Source organism: Aquarana catesbeiana, linkage group LG05 (assembly GCF_042186555.1).
Source record: "Aquarana catesbeiana isolate 2022-GZ linkage group LG05, ASM4218655v1, whole genome shotgun sequence".
Lineage (NCBI taxonomy): Eukaryota > Metazoa > Chordata > Amphibia > Anura > Ranidae > Aquarana > Aquarana catesbeiana.
The window spans coordinates 11,209,622-11,229,366 of record NC_133328.1 but is presented as its reverse complement, the minus strand read 5'-3'; the positions used below and the strand labels follow the sequence as shown (position 1 = coordinate 11,229,366).

General features: G+C 48.8%; 1 protein-coding gene across 2 annotated transcripts in view; it reads left to right on the top strand.

The window, feature by feature from the left end:
- The window catches only part of CCDC13 (coiled-coil domain containing 13), an 87,942-nt gene that overhangs the window by 54,830 nt on the left and 13,367 nt on the right, over positions 1-19,745 (top strand). Inside the window, exons 11-13 of one of the 2 annotated variants that reach the window (XM_073629433.1) lie at positions 2,349-2,485; positions 12,569-12,655; positions 18,225-18,481. In XM_073629433.1, the coding sequence (XP_073485534.1) occupies positions 2,349-2,485; positions 12,569-12,655; positions 18,225-18,481 (481 nt within the window). The remainder of the gene's footprint in view (positions 1-2,348; positions 2,486-12,568; positions 12,656-18,224; positions 18,482-19,745) is intronic. The other variant, XM_073629434.1, reaches the window with a different exon arrangement.

Genomic DNA, 19,745 nt, shown 5'->3' with positions numbered 1-19,745 from the left:
CTCCCTCCCCACTCTCTCTCTCCCCCCTCTCCCCCCCCTCTCCCCCCCCCCCTCTCCCCCCCTCTCTTTCCCCCCCCTCTCTTTCCCCCCTCCCCCCTCTCCACCTCTCTCTCCCCCTCCCCCCCTCTCTCTCTCTCTCTCTCTCCACTCTCTCTTCCTCCCCTCTCTCTCTACCCCTCTCTCCCCCCTCTCTCTCACCCCCTCTCCCCCCCTCTCTCTCTCTCTCTCTCTCTCTCTCTCTCTCTCCCCCCCCCTCTCCACTTGCAGAGAGAGAAAAAAAAATATGTGTAAAAAAATTAAGAAAAAATGATGTGGGTCAGTGCTAGGCTTAGTGTTTGGGCCAAGTAAGGACCAAAGTTCAGGGTCAGTATATTTTGGGCAGGTTTTTGTTTGTTTTTGTATGTAGTTGTGATGATATATACGGTTATACTAACACATGTCAAAGTTGCAAAATTGTGCTTAGGCATTAAGATTTATTTTACCCCTAGGAGGAAAGGGTTAGGTTGGCCATAGATGGATTGAAATGTGTCCGGTTCAGCCAGCTGAATTCGATCAATCCATAGCCATCCTCTTTTGACAGGAGTTGCTCTAATGATCAGCTTCTCTTGAATGGGACTGATGGTAAACTTTTGTTCAGTCAATTGGCTGCAGCGCTGATCAGTGTATTCTGATATCAGGTGAGTCCCCACTGTCAGAATACAGAATCCTATGGGGAGGATTCCTCCATCTACCTGGTTTGTGTGAATGGGGGTGTTCATTCGGTTATTTTTAATCAGCTGTCTGCTAAAAAGAAAATCGACCGAGCGACGCGTGGGGGTGGAGGGGGGTAGTGGCATGGTTATAAATGTTGTTATTGTTATCGACCGATCACTTTTGATCATGGAAACAATTTTATTCTATCAGTTAGCGGACAAGTCGCTATCGAGTGGCGAATAGTCGTTCGCTCTGCAAACGGCCGAAATTCTATACACATACGCCCAGATTTAGAGAGTTGTCACCAGAACAGGTGTCCCAATGAATCATTTCCTCTCCCCTCCTGTTCTGGTGACATCGCTAACATTGTGGATTTTTTCTTCACAGTCCAGTGATAATGATCACCAAGCAAGCAAACAGCAATAAAAACCCGACAGAGGCTCTAGCCCTTCTCCATAGGAAAATTTAGGGTCTAGATATAGCGTATATACTCGAGTATAAGCTGAGTTTTTCAGCACATTTTTTTTGTGCTGAAAATGCCCCCCCCCCCCCCCCCCCCTCGGCTTATACTGGAGTCAAGCACTTTTCTGCAGCAGAGAATGACATTTTCCGATCCGACTTTGGGGCCCTGTATCTCTTGGCCACTTGGTGCTAGGAACCCCAAATTTGGAGTGCAAACCCAGTGGAACTAGCACTGCAACATATTCAATGCTGGGGTTCCTAGAACCAAGTGGCCCCGAGATACAGGGGCCCAAAATCAGTTCGGAAAATGTCAAGCACTTTTCTGCAGCAGAGAATGACATTTTCCGAACTGACTTTGGGGCCCGTATCTCGGGGCCACTTGGTGCTAGGAACCCCAGCTTTGGCTATGTTGTAGTGCTAGTTCCGCTGAGTTTGTACTCAAAAGCTGGGGTTCCTAGCACCAAGTGGCCCCGAGATGCAGGTCCCCAAAATCAGTTTGGAAAATATCAAGCACTTTTCTGCAGCAGAGAATGACATTTTCTGAACCGATTTTGGGGCCCTGTATGTCCGAGCCACTTGGTTCTAGGAACCCCAGCTTTGGATATATTGTAGTGCTAGTTCCACTGGGTTTGCACTCCAAATTTGGGGTTCCTAGCACCAAAGTGGCCCCGAGATACAGGGCCCCAAATTTGGTCAACTGTGTCCATCTGCAGCAATGTCATTTCGGGCCCCTTTGGTTCCAGAGACCCCAAATTTTGGCTGCAGCTAGGGGGGTATCTAGGAACCCTTAACTACAGAGTTTGAAGTTTGGGGGACATATGGCTGCAAATGGGCACAGTGAGGCTGCAAATGGGCATTGTTGACCCTCTTTTCCACTTCCAGTAGCTGTGCATTTCTCACCCTCGTCTTATACTCGGGTCACTAAGTTTTCCCAGTTTTTTGTGCTAAAATTAGGTGCCTCGGCTTATATTCGGGTCGCTTATACTCGAGTATATACGGTACTTTAAAACGGCACAACAGGAAAGTGTCAGTGCTGCGCAGAACAACAATAAGATTCTGGATGTAGAGACGGTGAAACTGGCATCTGATTGGTTACTATAGGCAACTTTCCTGCTTTCCAGGTAATTGCACAAAATAAACATTTTTATACATTTGTGAAGTATATTTCCTAACAATGAGTGTTTTGTGTCTAGAGTTCCCCTAAAAGGCCCTCCAGTATGAAGATTTTAGGAGCTGAAGATTCACAGGATGGGGTCAGGATGGACAAGCGGCTTTCAGCGCGGTCACTGTCTGAGATCGGAGACCACATGGGCTCAGCCTCCTCTGCTAGGTAACACTTCTAAAGTGTGCGTCAAACGCAGCAAACCACGTGGTTAGGGATTTGAGAGAGCAGGAAAACCCCACGGTTGAGCCGTGCTTTTATCGCCAACCCAACCACCCCCCCCCCCCCTTTACCCGCACAGCTCACTGCTGGGTGTAAACACATGCTGCACCCACAATGCTTTGCGGCTGCGGCAGAAATGATACCCCTGGTCGCTTTCAGCAGGCGTAGCGCCAGCTGAGCAAAATCTATTCAATTGAATGGGGCTGCTCTGCAAGTGCCCCGCAAACCACGCGCAATGCCAACACGCCAAGCTTGAGAATGAAAAAGATGAATGAGCTTCATTACTGCGTTTGACACACACATAGGACAACCCATTCATTTCACTTGGGCTGACCTATGGGTGTCGAACATGGCAAAGAAGCTCACACACCTGTGAATGTAGCGTCCAAAATGTTAAATGTCCCACGTGCCAGATCATTAATAGTACCATTGGAGGGTCTCCTCCCTAAATGAAGCAATTCAAAAACAAAAATGGATGTGATGGGATTCTAAATACCCCTCCAATGGACAAATATACACTATATTGTCAAAAGTATCGGGACACCTGCCTTTACACGCACATTATTATTTTATTTTTTATTTTTTTATAATTCATTCTTTATTAAACATTTTTCTCTTATTACAATAAACATTTACATGGCTCATCTCCCCAAGACAGAGGACAATATTCAATACCCTGGTTTATATATACACGCCAACAACAGGGATGGCTCCCATTACACCCCCTCCCCCATACCCTAAATAAAGGAAAAAAATAAATAAAACAGTTTTATAAGAGTGTTATAAAAATAATTTAAGATCTTCCACCAATATTGTACTCTGTATACATTGTTGACTTAATATGTGTTAAAAGAGAGGAAAAAATAACACATTTGAAAGAAAGGGAAAAGACCTTCTTTCAAGTGCTGTGCTCTGTATGTGTCATTAACTTATTACACGTGAAAGAAAATAAAATCAAAAACTCCAATTTTATGAAAGTGTTATAAAACTTATTTAAATTATTCAAATATTAGTGCTATATATATATTATTGACCTGTTATGTGTGGAAAAAAAGGGGGGGAGGGTAGACCCTCCCCTCGTTTATGAATGCATTATAAGATAATTCAAAAATTTTCAAGTGCTTGTGCTTTGTTTACACGCAACATTAAACTTTATTGGTTTCTTGTTTTATCCTTCTACTATATCGAAAAATATAATATATTATTTATTATAATTATACCTGAACTTGGCATCCCAGTCTTAGTCCGTAGGGTTCAATATTGAGTTGGCTCCGCCCTTTGCAGCTATAACAGCTTCACCTCTTCTGGGAAGACCGTCCACAAGGTTTAGGAGGGTGTCTATGGGAATGTTTGACCATTTTTCCAGAAGTGCATTTGTGAGGTCAGGCACTGATGTTGGATGAGAAGGCCTGGCTTGCAGTCTTCACTCTAATTCATCCCAAAGGTGTTCTATCAGGTTGAGGTCAGGACTCTGTGCAGGCCAGTCAAGTTCCTCCACCCCAAACCCGCTCATCCATGTCTTTATGGACCTTGCTTTGTGCACTGGTGGGCAGTCATGTTCGAACAGGAAGGGGCCATCCCCAAACTGTTCCCTCAAAGTTGGGAGCATGAAATTGTCCAAAATGTCTTGGTATGGTGACGCCTTAAGAAATCCCTTCACTGGAACTAAGGGGCCAAACCCAACCCATGAAAAACAACCCCCCCACCATAATCCCCCCTCCACCAAATGATTTGGACCAGTGCACAAAGCAAGACATGGATGAGCGAGTTTGGGGTGGAGGAACTTGACTGGCCTGCACAGAGTCCTGACCTGAACCCGTCAGAACACCTTTGGGATGAATTAGAGCGGAGACTGCGAGCCAGGCCTTCTCGTCCAACATCAGTGCCTGACCTCACAAATCCCCTTCTGGAAGAATGGTCAAACATTCCCATAGACACCCTCCTAAACCTTGTGGACGGCCTTCCCAGAAGAGTTGAAGCTGTTATAGCTGCAAAGGGTGGGCCAAGTCAATATTGAACCCTACGGACTAAGACTGGGATGTCATTAATGAGTGTGTAAAGGGAGTCAGTCAGTGTTGATCAGGAAACCTCCTAACTCTGGTGGAAGGAAAAAAAATTGCATAATGTATGGACTGCTGTAGTTCCCATCTATTATGTTGGCTGTATTATTCTTTGTATTTTTTATGTTATTATCTCTGCGCTGATTTGAGTCATATGTGACCAGCTTGATGTAAATATCATTCTTATTATTATTTTATACACTCATTTCTTTGTGTTTATTCATAAGAGCGGCTATATTTTCTCATTCTGTGTGTACCGGTATGCTGTATCTCGGTATGCTGTATCTCGGTATGCTGTATCTCGGTATGCTGTATCTCTGTACAGCACAATGGTGAACACAGTGATGGTGATAACAGTGAAAATGTAAGATTTGAATGTAAAATGTGCCTCAGTATGGCCATTGACAATGCAGGGACTAGGGATGAGCCGAACACCCCCCGGTTCGGTTCGCACCAGAACCCGCGAACGGACCGAAAGTTCGCACGAACGTTAGAACCCCATTGACGTCTATGGGACTCGAACGTTCGAAATCAAAAGTGCTCATTTTAAAGGCTAATTTGCATGGTATTGTCCTAAAAAGGGTTTGGGGACCCGGGTCCTACCCCAGGGGACATGTATCAATGCAAAAAAAACTTTTAAAAACGGCCGTTTTTTCGGGAGCAGTGATTTTAATGATGCTTAAAGTAAAAAAAAAAAAGTGAAATATTCCTTTAAATATCGTACCTGGGGGGTGTCTATAGTATGCCTGTAAAGTGACGCGTGTTTCCCATGTTTAGAACAGTCCCTGCACCAAATGTCATTTTTAAAGGAAAAAATCTCATTTAAAACTGCTTGCGGGTTTAATGTCATGTCGGGTCATGGCAATATGGATGAAAATCAGTGAGACAAACGGCATGGGTACCCCCCAGTCCATTACCAGTCCCTTTGGGTCTTGTATGGATATTAAGGGGAACCCCGCACCCAAATTAAAATAAGGAAAGGTGTGGGGCCACCAGGCCCTATATACTCTGAACAGCAGTATACAGGCGGTGCAAACAAGACAGGGACTGTAGGTTTGTTGTTAAGTAGAATCTGTTTGTAATTTTGAACATTTTTAACGTGTTTAGCTCCAGCCAAAAAATCTTTTCTAAGCTTTTGGAAAACATAGGGAAGGGTTATCACCCCTGTGACATTTGTTTTGCTGTCTTTCCTCCTCTTCAGAAGATTTCACCTCACTTTTTTGTCCCAATGAAAAATGTTTTTTGAAAATTTGGGTTTTTTTGTGGAACAAGGATTGGAAAGCATCAGTGGAAAGGAGAACTTGTTTTCCCATATTAACTCTTACAGGAGAGAATTTCCCTTCCTAGGGGTAGATTTCATCTCACTTCCTGTTGTCTCCTTCCGTTTACAAGTAGGAGTCGTTTGTAAGTTAGATGTTTGAAAGTAGGGTCCTGCCCTATATACTCAGCAGAAATTTGGGCCTTAGGTGTTGCTGTGGCCACAACACTGTAAGCCCTCACAGGGCCCTGCTGTGAAATATTAGATCAAGAATTGTAATTACATGCCCCTGTTGAACAGGAGCTGAAAAATTAGGCCTTAGGCACTGGTGCTGGTGCCACAACACTGCAACCCCTCACAGACACTCTAGTTGGAACGCAGGAACGAGCCCTGCTGCAAATTATTGCTTCAAAAATTGTAATTACACGCCCCTGTTAGACAGGGGCAGAAAAATTGGGCCTTAGGCACTGGTGCTGGTGCCACAACACTGCAACCCCTCACAGACACTCTAGTTGGAACGCAGGAACGAGCCCTGCTGCAAAGTATTGCATCAAAAATTGTAATTACACGCCCCTGTTAGACAGGGGCAGAAAAATTGGGCCCTAGGCACTGGTGCTGGTGCCACAACACTGCAACCCCTCACAGACACTCTAGTTGGAATGCAGGAACGAGCCCTGCTGCAAAGTATTACATCAAAAATTGTAATTACACGCCCCTGTTAAACAGGGGCTGAAAAATTGTGCCTTAGGCACTGGTGGTGGCGCCCAGAACCAAAAATGTTCTTACAAGCTATCAGCGTGATGATTGAGGAGGAAGAGGATAATTACTCAGGGATAGTCACTCAGCATCAGCATAGGCAGTCTTTGAAGGGATCTGAGATTTCAAAAAAAATTATTCGGTTACATCAGCATCAGGTGCTTGGTAGCTGGTGGTGATCCAAGACTCATTCATTTTTATGAAGGTCAGCCGATCGACCGAGTCGGTGGACAGACGCACCCTGTGATCGGTTACCACGCCTCCAGCAGCACTGAATGTGCGTTCCGAAAGAACGCTGGATGCAGGACAGGCCAGTAGCTCAATTGCATACTGTGCAAGCTCTGGCCAGTGATCCATCCTCAAGACCCAGTAACCCAGAGGATTTTCGGTGGGAAAGGTGTCCAAGTCTGATCTTGCCCCTAGGTATTCCTGCACCATGTAAAACAGACGCTGGCGATGGTTGCTGGAACCGATCATACCTTGGGGCTGCGGACCAAAAAATTGTCTGAACGCATCGGTCAGACGGCCACCTTCTCCACCGCTCCTTCTTTGACTGACCGAAGCCTCAGCAACACGTTGTCCAGAAACAGGAGTTTGTAACCTCCCAGTCTCTGGGAACGCGTTGCACAGACCTTTCTGCAAGGCCTCCCGAAGATGTTTCATCCTCTGCTCCCTCTGCGATGGCAAGATAAGGTCCGCAACCTTACCCTTGTAACGTGGATCAAGGAGGGTTGCCAGCCAGTATTGGTCCTTCTCCTTGATACCACGAATACGAGGATCCTTACGCAGGCTTTGCAGGATCAGGGAGGCCATGCAGCGTAGGTTTGCTGAGGCATTCGGTCCGGAGTCCTCTGGGTCACTAAGAACGACATGGTCCGCAGCCACCTCCTCCCAGCCACGTACAAGTCCATGTGTTTCTTGGGACTGATCCCTTAAAGACTGCTGCTGATGCTGAGTGCCAGGCTCCACCTCCATACTGACACAATCTTCCTCCTCCTCCTCTTCCTCCTCGTCCTCTTCCTGTGTGATCGGCGGGCACGCAGGAACACTGTCTGGATAAAGGGGGCCTTGAGAGCTAAGGAAGTCCTCCTCTTCCTGCCTCTGTTCTGCCTCAAGTGCCCTGTCCATTATTCCACGCAGCGTGTGCTCCAACAGGTGGACAAGGGGGACAGTGTCACTGATGCATGCACTGTCACTGCTCACCATCCTCGTGGCCTCCTCGAATGGTGACAGGACAGTGCATGCATCCCTGATCATGGCCCACTGGCGTGGGGAAAAAAAAACAAGCTCCCCTGACCCTGTCCTGGTGCCATAGTCGCACAGGTACTCATTGATGGCCCTCTGCTGCGTGTGCAGCCGCTGCAGCATGGCCAACGTTGAGTTCCACCTGGTGGGCATGTCACAGATTAGGCGGTTCTTGGGCAGGTTAAACTCCTTTTGGAGGTCCGTCAGCCGAGCACTGGCATTATATGACCGGCGGAAATGCACACAGACTTTCCTGGCCTGCCTCAGGACATCCTGTAAGCCCGGGTACCTGCCCAAGAACCGCTGCACCACCAAGTTAAGGACGTGAGCCAAACAGGGCACATGGGTCATTTGTCCCTGTCGGAGGGCAGAGAGGAGGTTGGTGCCATTGTCGCAAACCACCATTCCTGCCTTAAGTTGGCGTGGCGTCAACCACCTCTGAACCTGCCCCTGCAGAGCTGACAGAACCTCTGCCCCAGTGTGGCTCCTGTCCCCCAAGCACACCAGCTCAAGCACCGCATGGCATCTTTTGGCCTGCGTACTTGCGTAGCCCCTTGAACGCCTACGGAGCACCGCTGGTTCCGAGGAAGAGGCCATGGAGGAAGAAGAAGAGGAGGGGGTGGAGGAGAGAGGTGTGTCACAATCAGCATTTTGGAGGCGTGGTGGCGGAACAACCTCCAACACTACTGCACCTTGTCCTGCATCCTTCCCAGCTGCCAGCAGAGTCACCCAATGCGCCGTGAAACTTAGGTAACGTCCCTGTCCATGCCTGCTGGACCATGAGTCAGCGGTAATATGCACCTTACCGCTGACCGCCCTGTCCAGCGAGGCATGGACATTGCCTTCCACATGCCGGTAGAGAGCCGGAATCGCCTTCCGTGAGAAAAAGTGGCGTTTGGGTACCTGCCACTGAGGAACCGCACATTCCACAAACTCACGGAAGGGGGCAGAGTCTACCAACTGAAAAGGCAGCAGTTGAAGTGCTAGCAATTTTGCCAAGCTAGCATTCAACCGCTGGGCATGTGGATGGCTGGGAGCAAACTTCTTTCGGCGGTGCAGCAGCTGGGGCAGGGAAATTTGCCTGGTACAATCTGACGTCGGTGTACCAAAAGCAGATTGCCCACAAGTACTTGGTTGTGACACACCTAATTCTACACCTTCATTCCTCTCACTGCAGGTCTCAGAGAGGACTGAAGGTCTAGTGGGGTTGGAAATCTCAGCTGATGAGGAGCAAGGAGAGATCCTCTTTGTTCTTTGGTGTGGGTCTTTTAGATACGCTTGCCAACGAACTGCATGGCAGGTCAACATATGTCTGGTCAAGCATGTGGTACCCAAGCGGGAGATATTTTGGCCACGCGAGATACGCTTGAGACATATGTTGCAAATAGCAGCGGTGCGATCTGATGCACTCGTCTCAAAAACGGCCCACACCAAAGAACTTTTTGAATAACGCGCAGAGACTGCAGCGCCCTGCACATGTGGAGCTTTGGGGTGTGATGCAGTCAATGTGCTGCCCTTAGGCTGGCCCCTGGAGGGCATCCTGCCTCGTTGGTGATGTGCCGCCGCCTCCTCCTCCTCCTCCTCCTCTCTCCTATCAGGCACCCACGTTGAGTCAGTGACCTCATCATCCCCTCCCTCCTCATCACTGGAGCAAACCTGGCAGTATGCTGCAGCAGGGGGAGCATGACTGCCAGATTGCTGTCCTTCTTGGGCACCCCCTCTGTCCGCGCTCATGTTACTGCCTTCATCGAGCTCAGTATCGTCATCAGAGCCTTCCAAACGCTGGGCATCCTCCTGGAGCATGTACCCAACACTGTGGTCAAACAGTTCGAGGGAATCCTCATGAGGACATGGTGGAGCTAGGGAAGGAGTCACTGATGACATTGAGCTGAGGGAAGAGGCCGCTGCTTTGCCAGACAAAGCACCCTGGGCATGGGTGAGAGAGGATGAGGAGGATGAGGACGGCTTGGTCATCCACTCGACCAAGTCTTCCGCATGTTGCGGCTCAACATGGCCAGCTGCCGAAAAAAAGGCCAAGCGTGTCCCATGGCCACGTGCTGATGAGGATGCACCGTCTCCACGACCAGCACTAGACACAGAGCCTGCTTGCCCTCTCTTATTGGCTTGTGACTGTCTGCCTCTCCTTCTTGGCCTTCCAGACATACTAATGGCCTGTAGCTGCACTAAGCTGGGATAGAACACCTGTAATTTTCTTCAAGTAGCTTTATATACTGTAACCAGACAAGCCTGCCTGTCAGTAGGAAGATAACAGGAACGGATCTAGCTGAACACTGTGAGCAGGACGCACTGTACTAAATGTAAATAGTCTAGCTGCCTGACCGTGGTACTAATAGGATCAAATAGAACACCTGTAATTTTCTTCAGGTAGCTTTATATACTGTAACCAGACAAGCCTGCCTGTCAGTAGGAAGATAACAGGAACGGATCTAGCTGTACACTGTGAGCAGGACGCACTGTACTAAATGTAAATAGTCTAGCTGCCTGACCGTGGTACTAATAGGATCAAATAGAACACCTGTAATTTTCTTCAGGTAGCTTTATATACTGTAACCAGACAAGCCTGCCTGTCAGTAGGAAGATAACAGGAACGGATCTAGCTGTACACTGTGAGCAGGACGCACTGTACTAAATGTAAATAGTCTAGCTGCCTGACCGTGGTACTAATAGGATCAAATAGAACACCTGTAATTTTCTTCAGGTAGCTTTATATACTGTAACCAGACAAGCCTGCCTGTCAGTAGGAAGATAACAGGAACGGATCTAGCTGTACACTGTGAGCAGGACGCACTGTACTAAATGTAAATAGTCTAGCTGCCTGACCGTGGTACTAATAGGATCAAATAGAACACCTGTAATTTTCTTCAGGTAGCTTTATATACTGTAACCAGACAAGCCTGCCTGTCAGTAGGAAGATAACAGGAACGGATCTAGCTGAACACTGTGAGCAGGACGCACTGTACTAAATGTAAATAGTCTAGCTGCCTGACCGTGGTACTAATAGGATCAAATAGAACACCTGTAATTTTCTTCAGGTAGCTTTATATACTGTAACCAGACAAGCCTGCCGGTCAGTAGGAATTTAACAGGAACGGATCTAGCTGAACACTGTGAGCAGGACGCACTGCACTAAATGTAAATAGCAGGAACGGATCTAGCTGAACACTGTGAGCAGGACGCACTGCACTAAATGTAAATAGTCTAGAAGATAACAGGAACGGATCTAGCTGAACACTGTGAGCAGGACGCACTGCACTAAATGTAAATAGCAGGAACGGATCTAGCTGAACACTGTGAGCAGGACGCACTGCACTAAATGTAAATAGCAGGAACGGATCTAGCTGAATACTGTGAGCAGGACGCACTGCACTAAATGTAAATAGCAGGAACGGATCTAGCTGAACACTGTGAGCAGGACGCACTGCACTAAATGTAAATTGCAGGAACGGATCTAGCTGAACACTGTGAGCAGGACGCACTGCACTAAATGTAAATAGTCTAGAAGATAACAGGAACGGATCTAGCTGAACACTGTGAGCAGGACGCACTGCACTAAATGTAAATAGCAGGAACGGATCTAGCTGAACACTGTGAGCAGGACGCACTGCACTAAATGTAAATAGCAGGAACGGATCTAGCTGAACACTGTGAGCAGGACGCACTGCACTAAATGTAAATAGCAGGAACGGATCTAGCTGAACACTGTGAGCAGGACGCACTGCACTAAATGTAAATTGCAGGAACGGATCTAGCTGAACACTGTGAGCAGGACGCACTGCACTAAATGTAAATAGTCTAGAAGATAACAGGAACGGATCTAGCTGAACACTGTGAGCAGGACGCACTGCACTAAATGTAAATAGCAGGAACGGATCTAGCTGAACACTGTGAGCAGGACGCACTGCATTAAATGTAAATAGTCTAGATAGAAGATAACAGGAACGGATCTAGCTAAACTGAATACAGTGTATATATATATATGCAACACCTGGGATGCATATATATACACAATACACTGTAAGTGCAGCTAACTGACTGACTGTTCTGCCTAATCTATCTAACTCAAATCAAATGACACTGTCTCTCTCTCTCTCTATCTCTCAGCACACCGGAACACACACTACACAGGGCCGCCGTGCAGGCGGCCTTATATAGTGTGGGGTGTGTACTAAATCCCCTGAGCCATAATTGGCCAAAGCCACCCTGGCTTTGGCCAATTACAGCTCTCTCTACTGACAGCGCTGTGATTGGCCAAGCATGCGGGTCATAGTGCATGCTTGGCCAATCATCAGCCAGCAATGCACTGCGATGCCGCAGTGAATTATGGGCCGTGACGCGCCACACGAATTTAGCGCGAACGGCCCATAACGTTCGCAATTCGGCGAACGATCGAACAGCCGATGTTCGAGTCGAACATGGGTTCGACTCGAACACGAAGCTCATCCCTAGCAGGGACACTACTGGTAGACAGGGACAGGAAGTGCCAAAGCAAAGACACTTATTGGCAGGATCACAGAGATTATTCTAAGGAAAGGTGCAGATTTAAAAACATTGAAAATGACTTCTCCAACTCTGGGGGAATGGAAAATTCCTTCTTGCAGTGGGATTGTGACTTGTAGGACAGAATATGCTGACTCTGATATTTTTAGATATGTATATTTTTATATCACCTCTTATTTTTGTCTCCGAAAGCAGGACAGTTTCCAGACTGGGACACGAGCTTGTAGAGGCCGTAGATTGCTTACCTCCTGTCATCACTATGGCTTCTTCATCTGGAAGGTGCGGAATTAAAATGTCACATCCACTTACTGCTGGGAATTCTCTGTTGTCATTGTTGTGTTTTATGAGACTGTTAAAGTTTATCCAAACTCAGATACACGGGCGCACGCAACTCTAAAGTGGTTGTAAAGGCTCAAGGTTCTATGCATGAAGGTAATAAACCTTCAGTGTGCAGCTCTCCCCTCAGCCCCCCCCCCCCATTATCTAAGCCCAATCTCGATCCAGCAATGTGCACGAGACACGATGCTCTCCCCGGTCTCTCCGCCCTGATTGGCTGAGATGCAGCAGCAGGAGCCGTTGACTCCCGCTGCTTTCAATCACAGCCAGTAGAGTGGGGGGCGGGGCTGAGCCGTGCTCTCTGTGTCTTATGGACGCAGAGAGCTGGTTTGGGAGCGAGCACGCACAAGCGCCCTCACAGCAAGCGGTTTGCTATGGGGGCACTTGGCAAGGGCGAGGGGCCCAGGGCGCTGGTGGAGGACACGAGAAGAGGAGGACCTGGTTTGCTCTGTGTAAAACCACTGTACAGAGCAGGTAAGTAGGACATGTTTGTTATTTTTTTTAAAGTGGTTGTAAAGGTTCAAGGTTTTACACATGAAATTAATAAACCTTCATTGTGCAGCTCTCCCCTCAGCCCCCCCCCCCCCCCCACTTATCTAAGCCCGATCTCGATCCAGCAATGTGCACGAGACACAAGGCTCTCCCCGGTCTCTCCGTCCTGATTGGCTGAGATGCAGGAGCCATTGACTCCCGCCGCCACAGCCAGTAGAGTGGGGGGCGGAGCTGAGCCGTGCTCTCTGTGTTTTATGGAGAGAGCCAGTTCGGGAGCGAGCACGCACGAGCGCCCCACAGCAAGCGGTTTGCTATGGGGGCACTCGGCAAGGGCGAGGGGCCCAGAGTGCCAGCGGGGGACATGAGAAGAGGAGGACCTGGGTTGCTCTGTGTAAAACCACTGTACAGAGCAGGTAAGTAGGACATGTTTGTTATTTTTTTTAAATGGTTGTAAAGGCTCAAGGTTTGGGGCATTCTATGTATGAAGGTAAAAAAAACTTCTGTGTGCAGCAGCTGCCCCCAGCCTCACCTAATACTTACCTGAGCCCCATCTCAAGCCAGCGATGTGCACCCCATTGCTGTCAATCACAGCCAGTGAGCCAATGAGGAGGGGGGGCAGGGCCAAGCCTCAGCTCTGTGTGTGAATGAACATGATCAGAATCGGCTCGGGAGCGTGCCTGCTTGGGTGCCCCCAGACCAAGCTGCTTGCTCTGGGGGCACTTGGCAGGAGGAGGAGCCAGGAGCACCGGCAAGGGACCCGTGAAGAGGAGGATAGGGGGCTGCTCCGTTCAAAACCATTACACAGAGCAGGTAAATATAACATGTTTATTTTTTTTTTTTAAAACAACAAGACTTTACTATCACTTTAAGGCTCCGTTCACATATATGCAAATTGGATACGCTTTCAACCACATGCAATTCACATGACATGTGAACCGGCAGCCTTCTCAATGGAGCCGGTTCTCATATCTGCAGGCCGGCCGCGGCCTGTTTTTAAAGAATCCTGTGTGTTTTATAGTCCAGTTTAGGTGCGATTTCAGGTAAAATTCGCACCTGAACCGGTGAGCAAAACCGCACCGAACTCCTTTGAAAAAACGCAGGGAAACCATTGCTAAGGCTTGACAGGTTGGGTATCTATTCACTCTGTGCAACCTCATCTTTTATATTTTACCAAAAACTTGGGTATTACAGTGAGGGGAAAAAAGGATTTGATCCCCTGCTGATTTTGTACGTTTGCCCAAAATTTTTATGGTCGGTTTATTTTAACAGTGAGAGACAAAAAAACAACAGGAGCTGGTGTATTAAGGAGGGGTTTGGGTTCCTGGAGGACTGGGCCGACTTCTCAGTCGGTAACCGGTACTATAGAAGGGACGGACTGCACCTAAATGAGGAGGGTGCAGATCTGCTGGGAAGGAAGATGGCCAAAAAGTTAGAGGGGTTTTTAAATTAGGCGACGGGGGGGAGGGTCCAGAGACAGTGATAGCCAGCGCGGAAGATATTCCAGAGGGTAGTATTGTGGGCATTAGTGGTAGGTTGACTAAAGCACATAAACCCAAGATAAGTATAGTAACAAGTCCTAGTTGCAATCTCAGAAACACCCAATAAGAGGATAGTATGCAACCGGTCTAAACTATGTGGCATGTTCACCAATGCCAGAAACCTGGCGGACAAGATGGGTGAACTAGAGATACTGTTGTACGAGGAGGATTTGGATTTTGTGGGAATTTCAGAGACTTGGTTCAACAGCTCTCATAATTGGCTGGCAAACATTGAAGGGTGTTCCCTTTATCGCAGGGATAGAGAGGGTAAAAAAGGGGGAGGGGCATAGGCGTCATTAAGGGGTGGCTATTAAGGCTGGAGCCCCGAATGTGGGGCCAATAGCCCCGAGTGTCCAAGCGGGTCCAGCAGTCACTGTAGAGAAAGGGAGAGAAAGGACGGACAGCAGCGGCGGCAGCCGCATTTTACCTTCTGTGTGATTCAGCCGTTGCGGCGCCGCCCACTGCACTGACTGTTACCGGCGGAGTGATATGCCACCCGGCCTTAGGAAAGCAGCAGGAGATCAGGAGAACAGCGGCGGTGCTCGATTTCTCCTTGTATGGAGCCAGTGCGGCGACACCCCCTTCTCCCTCCAGACTCACGCTGTGTTAAGCAGCCAGCAGGAGAATAGAAAAACAACCATGGTGTCTGGGAGTGGGACAGAAGAGAAGATTAAAGGAACCAGGTCAAGTAGGTCAGTGTGTGTTAGTGTGGGTCAGTGTATGTCAGATAGGTAGGTCAGTGCGTGTCAGGTAGATCAGTGTATGTTAGGTTGGTAACACCCCCCCTCCACACAACCCCACTGCCTGCCATCCCAGTGTATGTCAGATAGGTCAGTGTGTGTCAGATAGGTCAGTGTGTGTCAGGTAGGTCAGTGTGTGTCAGGTAGGTCAGTGTATGTCAGGTAGGTCAGTGTGTGTCAGGTAGGTCCGTGTGTGTCAGGTAGGTCAGTGTGTGTCAGGTAGGTCAGTGTATGTCAGGTAGGTCAGTGTGTGTCAGGTAGGTCAGTGTATGTCAGGTAGGTCAGTGTGTGTCAGGTAGGTCACTGTATGTCAGGTAGGTCAGTGTGTGTCAGATAGGTCAGTGTATATCAGGTAGGTCACTGTATGTCAGGTAGGTCAATGTATGTCAGGTAGGTCAGTGTATATCAGGTAGGTAACATCCTCCCGGGGGGGGTGGGGAATACCTAGTCTTGGTAGGTACCCACACCCACTTCCAGTGGGAGCGTCAGAAGTTCGGCTCCCCCCCAACCCCCCTCTCCCCTGCCTGCAATCTCATGGAGCACATCACATGTCCCATTAGGCTGCGGGACCATTTACACAGTGTAGCGCGGCTTGTGGGAAACTGGCTGTGAACCCTCAAGGAATCGCAGCACATCCCACACCAAATATGCTGGGGACCCGAAGACCAGTGAAGAACCAGCCCAGGTGAGGAGGGCGCTTGGATAGGTGAGTTTCCTTTTATTAAAAGTTAGCAGCTACAGTATTTGTAGCTGCTGACTTTTATTTTTTTCTTGAAAACAGGCTGAAGATCCTTTTTAAAGGCTAAGTGTAGCTTTGGAACATATAACAGGTACTTAGGGTGTAATATTTTGCAGCACCCCCTGAGCCCCCCTCTCCTTCCCCGTGACAGAGAGCAGAGGTCCTTGTCCCCCGCAGCCACTGTCACATTTACATTGAACGCTGGTGTGCGGGGCTCCACCCATACAGCCACGCCCATTCATTCACCGTGATCTGTGAATGCATTAACTACAAGTCCTGTCTACCACCATGGCAGACGGCTTGTAGTTCTCAATGGACTGTGAGGGCGCTGATGAGCGCTCTTGTAATCCACTGACACTTCTTACGGCCTTCCAACAGAAAGTTCATACAGAGAGTCACTGACAGAAGGCTGGAGGTGTCTACAGGAGCTTAACATTGCACCTGCCATAGATTGATCCTGGGTGCAACACTCTGCAGGCTCCTGTAGGAAAAAATAAGAAGTGAATAGGTAAATTTATCCTTTAAAAGCTGACCTTCCATGGCAAAGAAAAGGTCCAGCCCCTTTTTCTGCCAGCCCCTCCCAACACAACGCCATTTGTAAAGTGGACCAAATCCCCCCTCTTAGCACAAATCTGCCCTAATCACCCCCCTCCCAGCACAGCCCTCCCCCACCCAAATCACCCTCCCAGCACAAATCCCTCCCCCAAATCTGCCCTCCTAGCACAACCCCCCCCACCCCACCCACTCCCAAAGCCAGGAGGAGGTGTGGGTTGTGCTCTGTTTTCCCTCCCTCTCCCCTCCCCCCTGACTCCTCTCCTTGTACATTTGGATCTGAGCGATCCTCTGTTCTGTATTAGGTAGTAGTTGATTTGGTAGCGCAGATACCCCTCATGAGACTCTGTTGATGCCCATGTACAGAGGAGGTAGAGAGCTGTGCCACCACCTTCCCCGTCCCCCTGCTCCTCTCTGTTCCTCTCTGTATACTTGCCGGCAAGTCCTTAGCAACCTGTGACGTCATTGGTTGGTAGGACGCAGTCGGGCGGCCAGCTCAGCTTTCCGTTTTGCCTGGCAAGATTACAGGGAGGATCGGAGAGCAGGGGGAGGTGCGGGCTGAGCTCTCTGCCTCCTCTGTACATGTCAGTTAGGCTAACAGAGGATCGCCCAGACTGGGCTGGTGCCGCGGCACCCCTGAGGACTGCTAATGATACCACGGTTTAGAAACACTGGTCTAAGCAATCAGGCAGGGAGCTGTCCAGTATATCAGGTGGCTCAGCAAGAAGAGTTACTGCCAGACTCAGCAGAGATCGCAGGTTACGATCCAGGAACTGAAATTCCATTCACCATGGAAGGTTTGCTTTAAAGTGATTGTAAAGGATCGTTTTTTTTTTAATTTAAAATAACAAACATATCATACTTACCTCCACTGTGCAGCTCGTTTTGCACAGAGTGACCCGATCCACGATTTCTGGGGTCCCTCGGCGGCTCTCGCGGCTCCTCCTCTTATCAGATAACCCCCTAGGAGAAGCGCTCTCCCGAGGGGGTTACCTTGCGGGCGCGCTCCCAAGTTCAGCATTCGGCGTCTATAGACACGAATGCCAGACTCGGCCCCGCCCCCCGGCGCCCGCATCATTGGAATTGATTGACAGCAGCGGGAACCAATGGCTGCGCAGCTATCAATCTATCCAACCAAAAGGCGGCACCCCGTGCAAAGAGGGACAGCGAGTCTCCGCCAGGCGCAATACAGGACTCGGATAAGTAAAATGGGGGGGGCTGGGAGGCCGGTGACTGCCAGAAGTTTTTTCACCTTAATGCATAGGATGCCTTAAGGTGAAAAAACACGAGAGTTTACAACCCCTCTAAGGTGACCTGTACAAGAGGTTGCATGGTAATGCAGTCATAAACTGGACATTCTGTACTGGAATCTAGAAGGCTGATTGTGAATGGTGCCATCACTGTATATACATTGTTGCATGTTTCTAAGTTCCCTGCCCTGTGTGTGACAGCTCGGAGCTGCGAACGCAGAACGCGGAGTACAGAGCGCTGTGTCAGGCCGCTGAGGTGGAAAGGGACCGGCTGATGGAGCTGGTGTCAGTTCTGCAGAGGAGGACGGAGGAGAGCAACATGAAGGTCCTGGAAGCGGAGAAGAAGCTGCAGGAAGAGAGGCGACGTTGCGTTCATGTAGAACAACAGCTGGAGAAGATGAAGATGGACGCTGCAAAGAATGGCGCCACCCAAAAGATGTCTGCTCGCGGCAAAGCCGGTATGGCAGCCCGGTGGTTTGGGCCTGACGTGGTTACTGGTTGCTAACAAGCTTCTGTCTCTCTATATCTGCTCTCACCTCTGCCTCGCCTTGGGTTGTTTCAGAAGAATAGAAGAACACAATTTCTCATAATTGATCATTAAAGTGAACCTGTCACTAGTTTGAGTTGCTGCCTAACAGCCAGTCATTGGAGGTGCCTGCTCTGAAAAGCCTGTGTGCCCCTCTGATACTGGTTTCACTTTGTTGCTAAGGGTTCCACTGTCTCTTAGATATAACTCTGCCTTCTCATAACTCCACCTTCACTGTGCCCTCATTCACCACTAAGGCACTCTGATTGGATAGGAGGGTAATAAGGGGGTGGAGATTAGTTCAGAAGGGTGGAACTTTGTGAAATCTTCTGTTTTACTTTCAAAAAATACACTTTAAAGAACTTAAAGCCAAGCTTAGTGCTTTTTTTTTAAAATCAGCATAAGGGACAGTACCTACATTGAAAGAGTAGTGTCCCTTGTGCTGGTGGCTGCTGCCTTAGTTGAAATCTGTCCCATCCCCCATCCTTTGCAGCAATAATCTTCAGGTGCTGCCAGTGGCAGCCTGTAATGCAGGGTGCACGGGCGCTGCCCCCCTATCCGTGCGTCCGGTCCCCTAATCTACATGCGGGGCGCCGAACGCATGGATTCCAATGGGGTTTTTATTTATTTTGAAGCACATGATTAGAGCCTAAGGCTCTAATTGGGTTCAAAAAAGGGTGGGCTCGGGACACAGAGCACTGCACCCCGAGCCCACCCAGTTGTGTGACAATAGTGAATTAATATTTGTTATTGTCTTCCTGATTCTCCTCCCGGCTAATCAGGAAGCAGGAGACCTGTCCCGAGATCACTCAATTGGCCGAAGGGAGAAGCGATCCTATTGGCCGCTCATGAGGAGGAGGGAGGAGACGTAGAGGAAGCGCTGCCCAATAGATGAGGTAAAGGCGGGGCTGGTGACCGCCCAACGCCCCCCCCCCCAAAAAAAAAATACCACCAGCCGCAACTGGGTGCTGCAGGGATTATTATGAGCAGCTGAAACTGTCATAGGCATTGACCGAGAGTGCTGACTGTGCCCACCCTTTTTGCCCCCCTCCTCCATTCATAGAAGCTATACTATAGCTCCCAGCAATGAAAAGCGATCTATGAATGGAGGACGGGTGGATGAATGAAAGATCTTTCTCCTCCATTTATAGAAGCTGTACTATAGCTCCCAGCAATGAAAGGCGATCTATGAATGG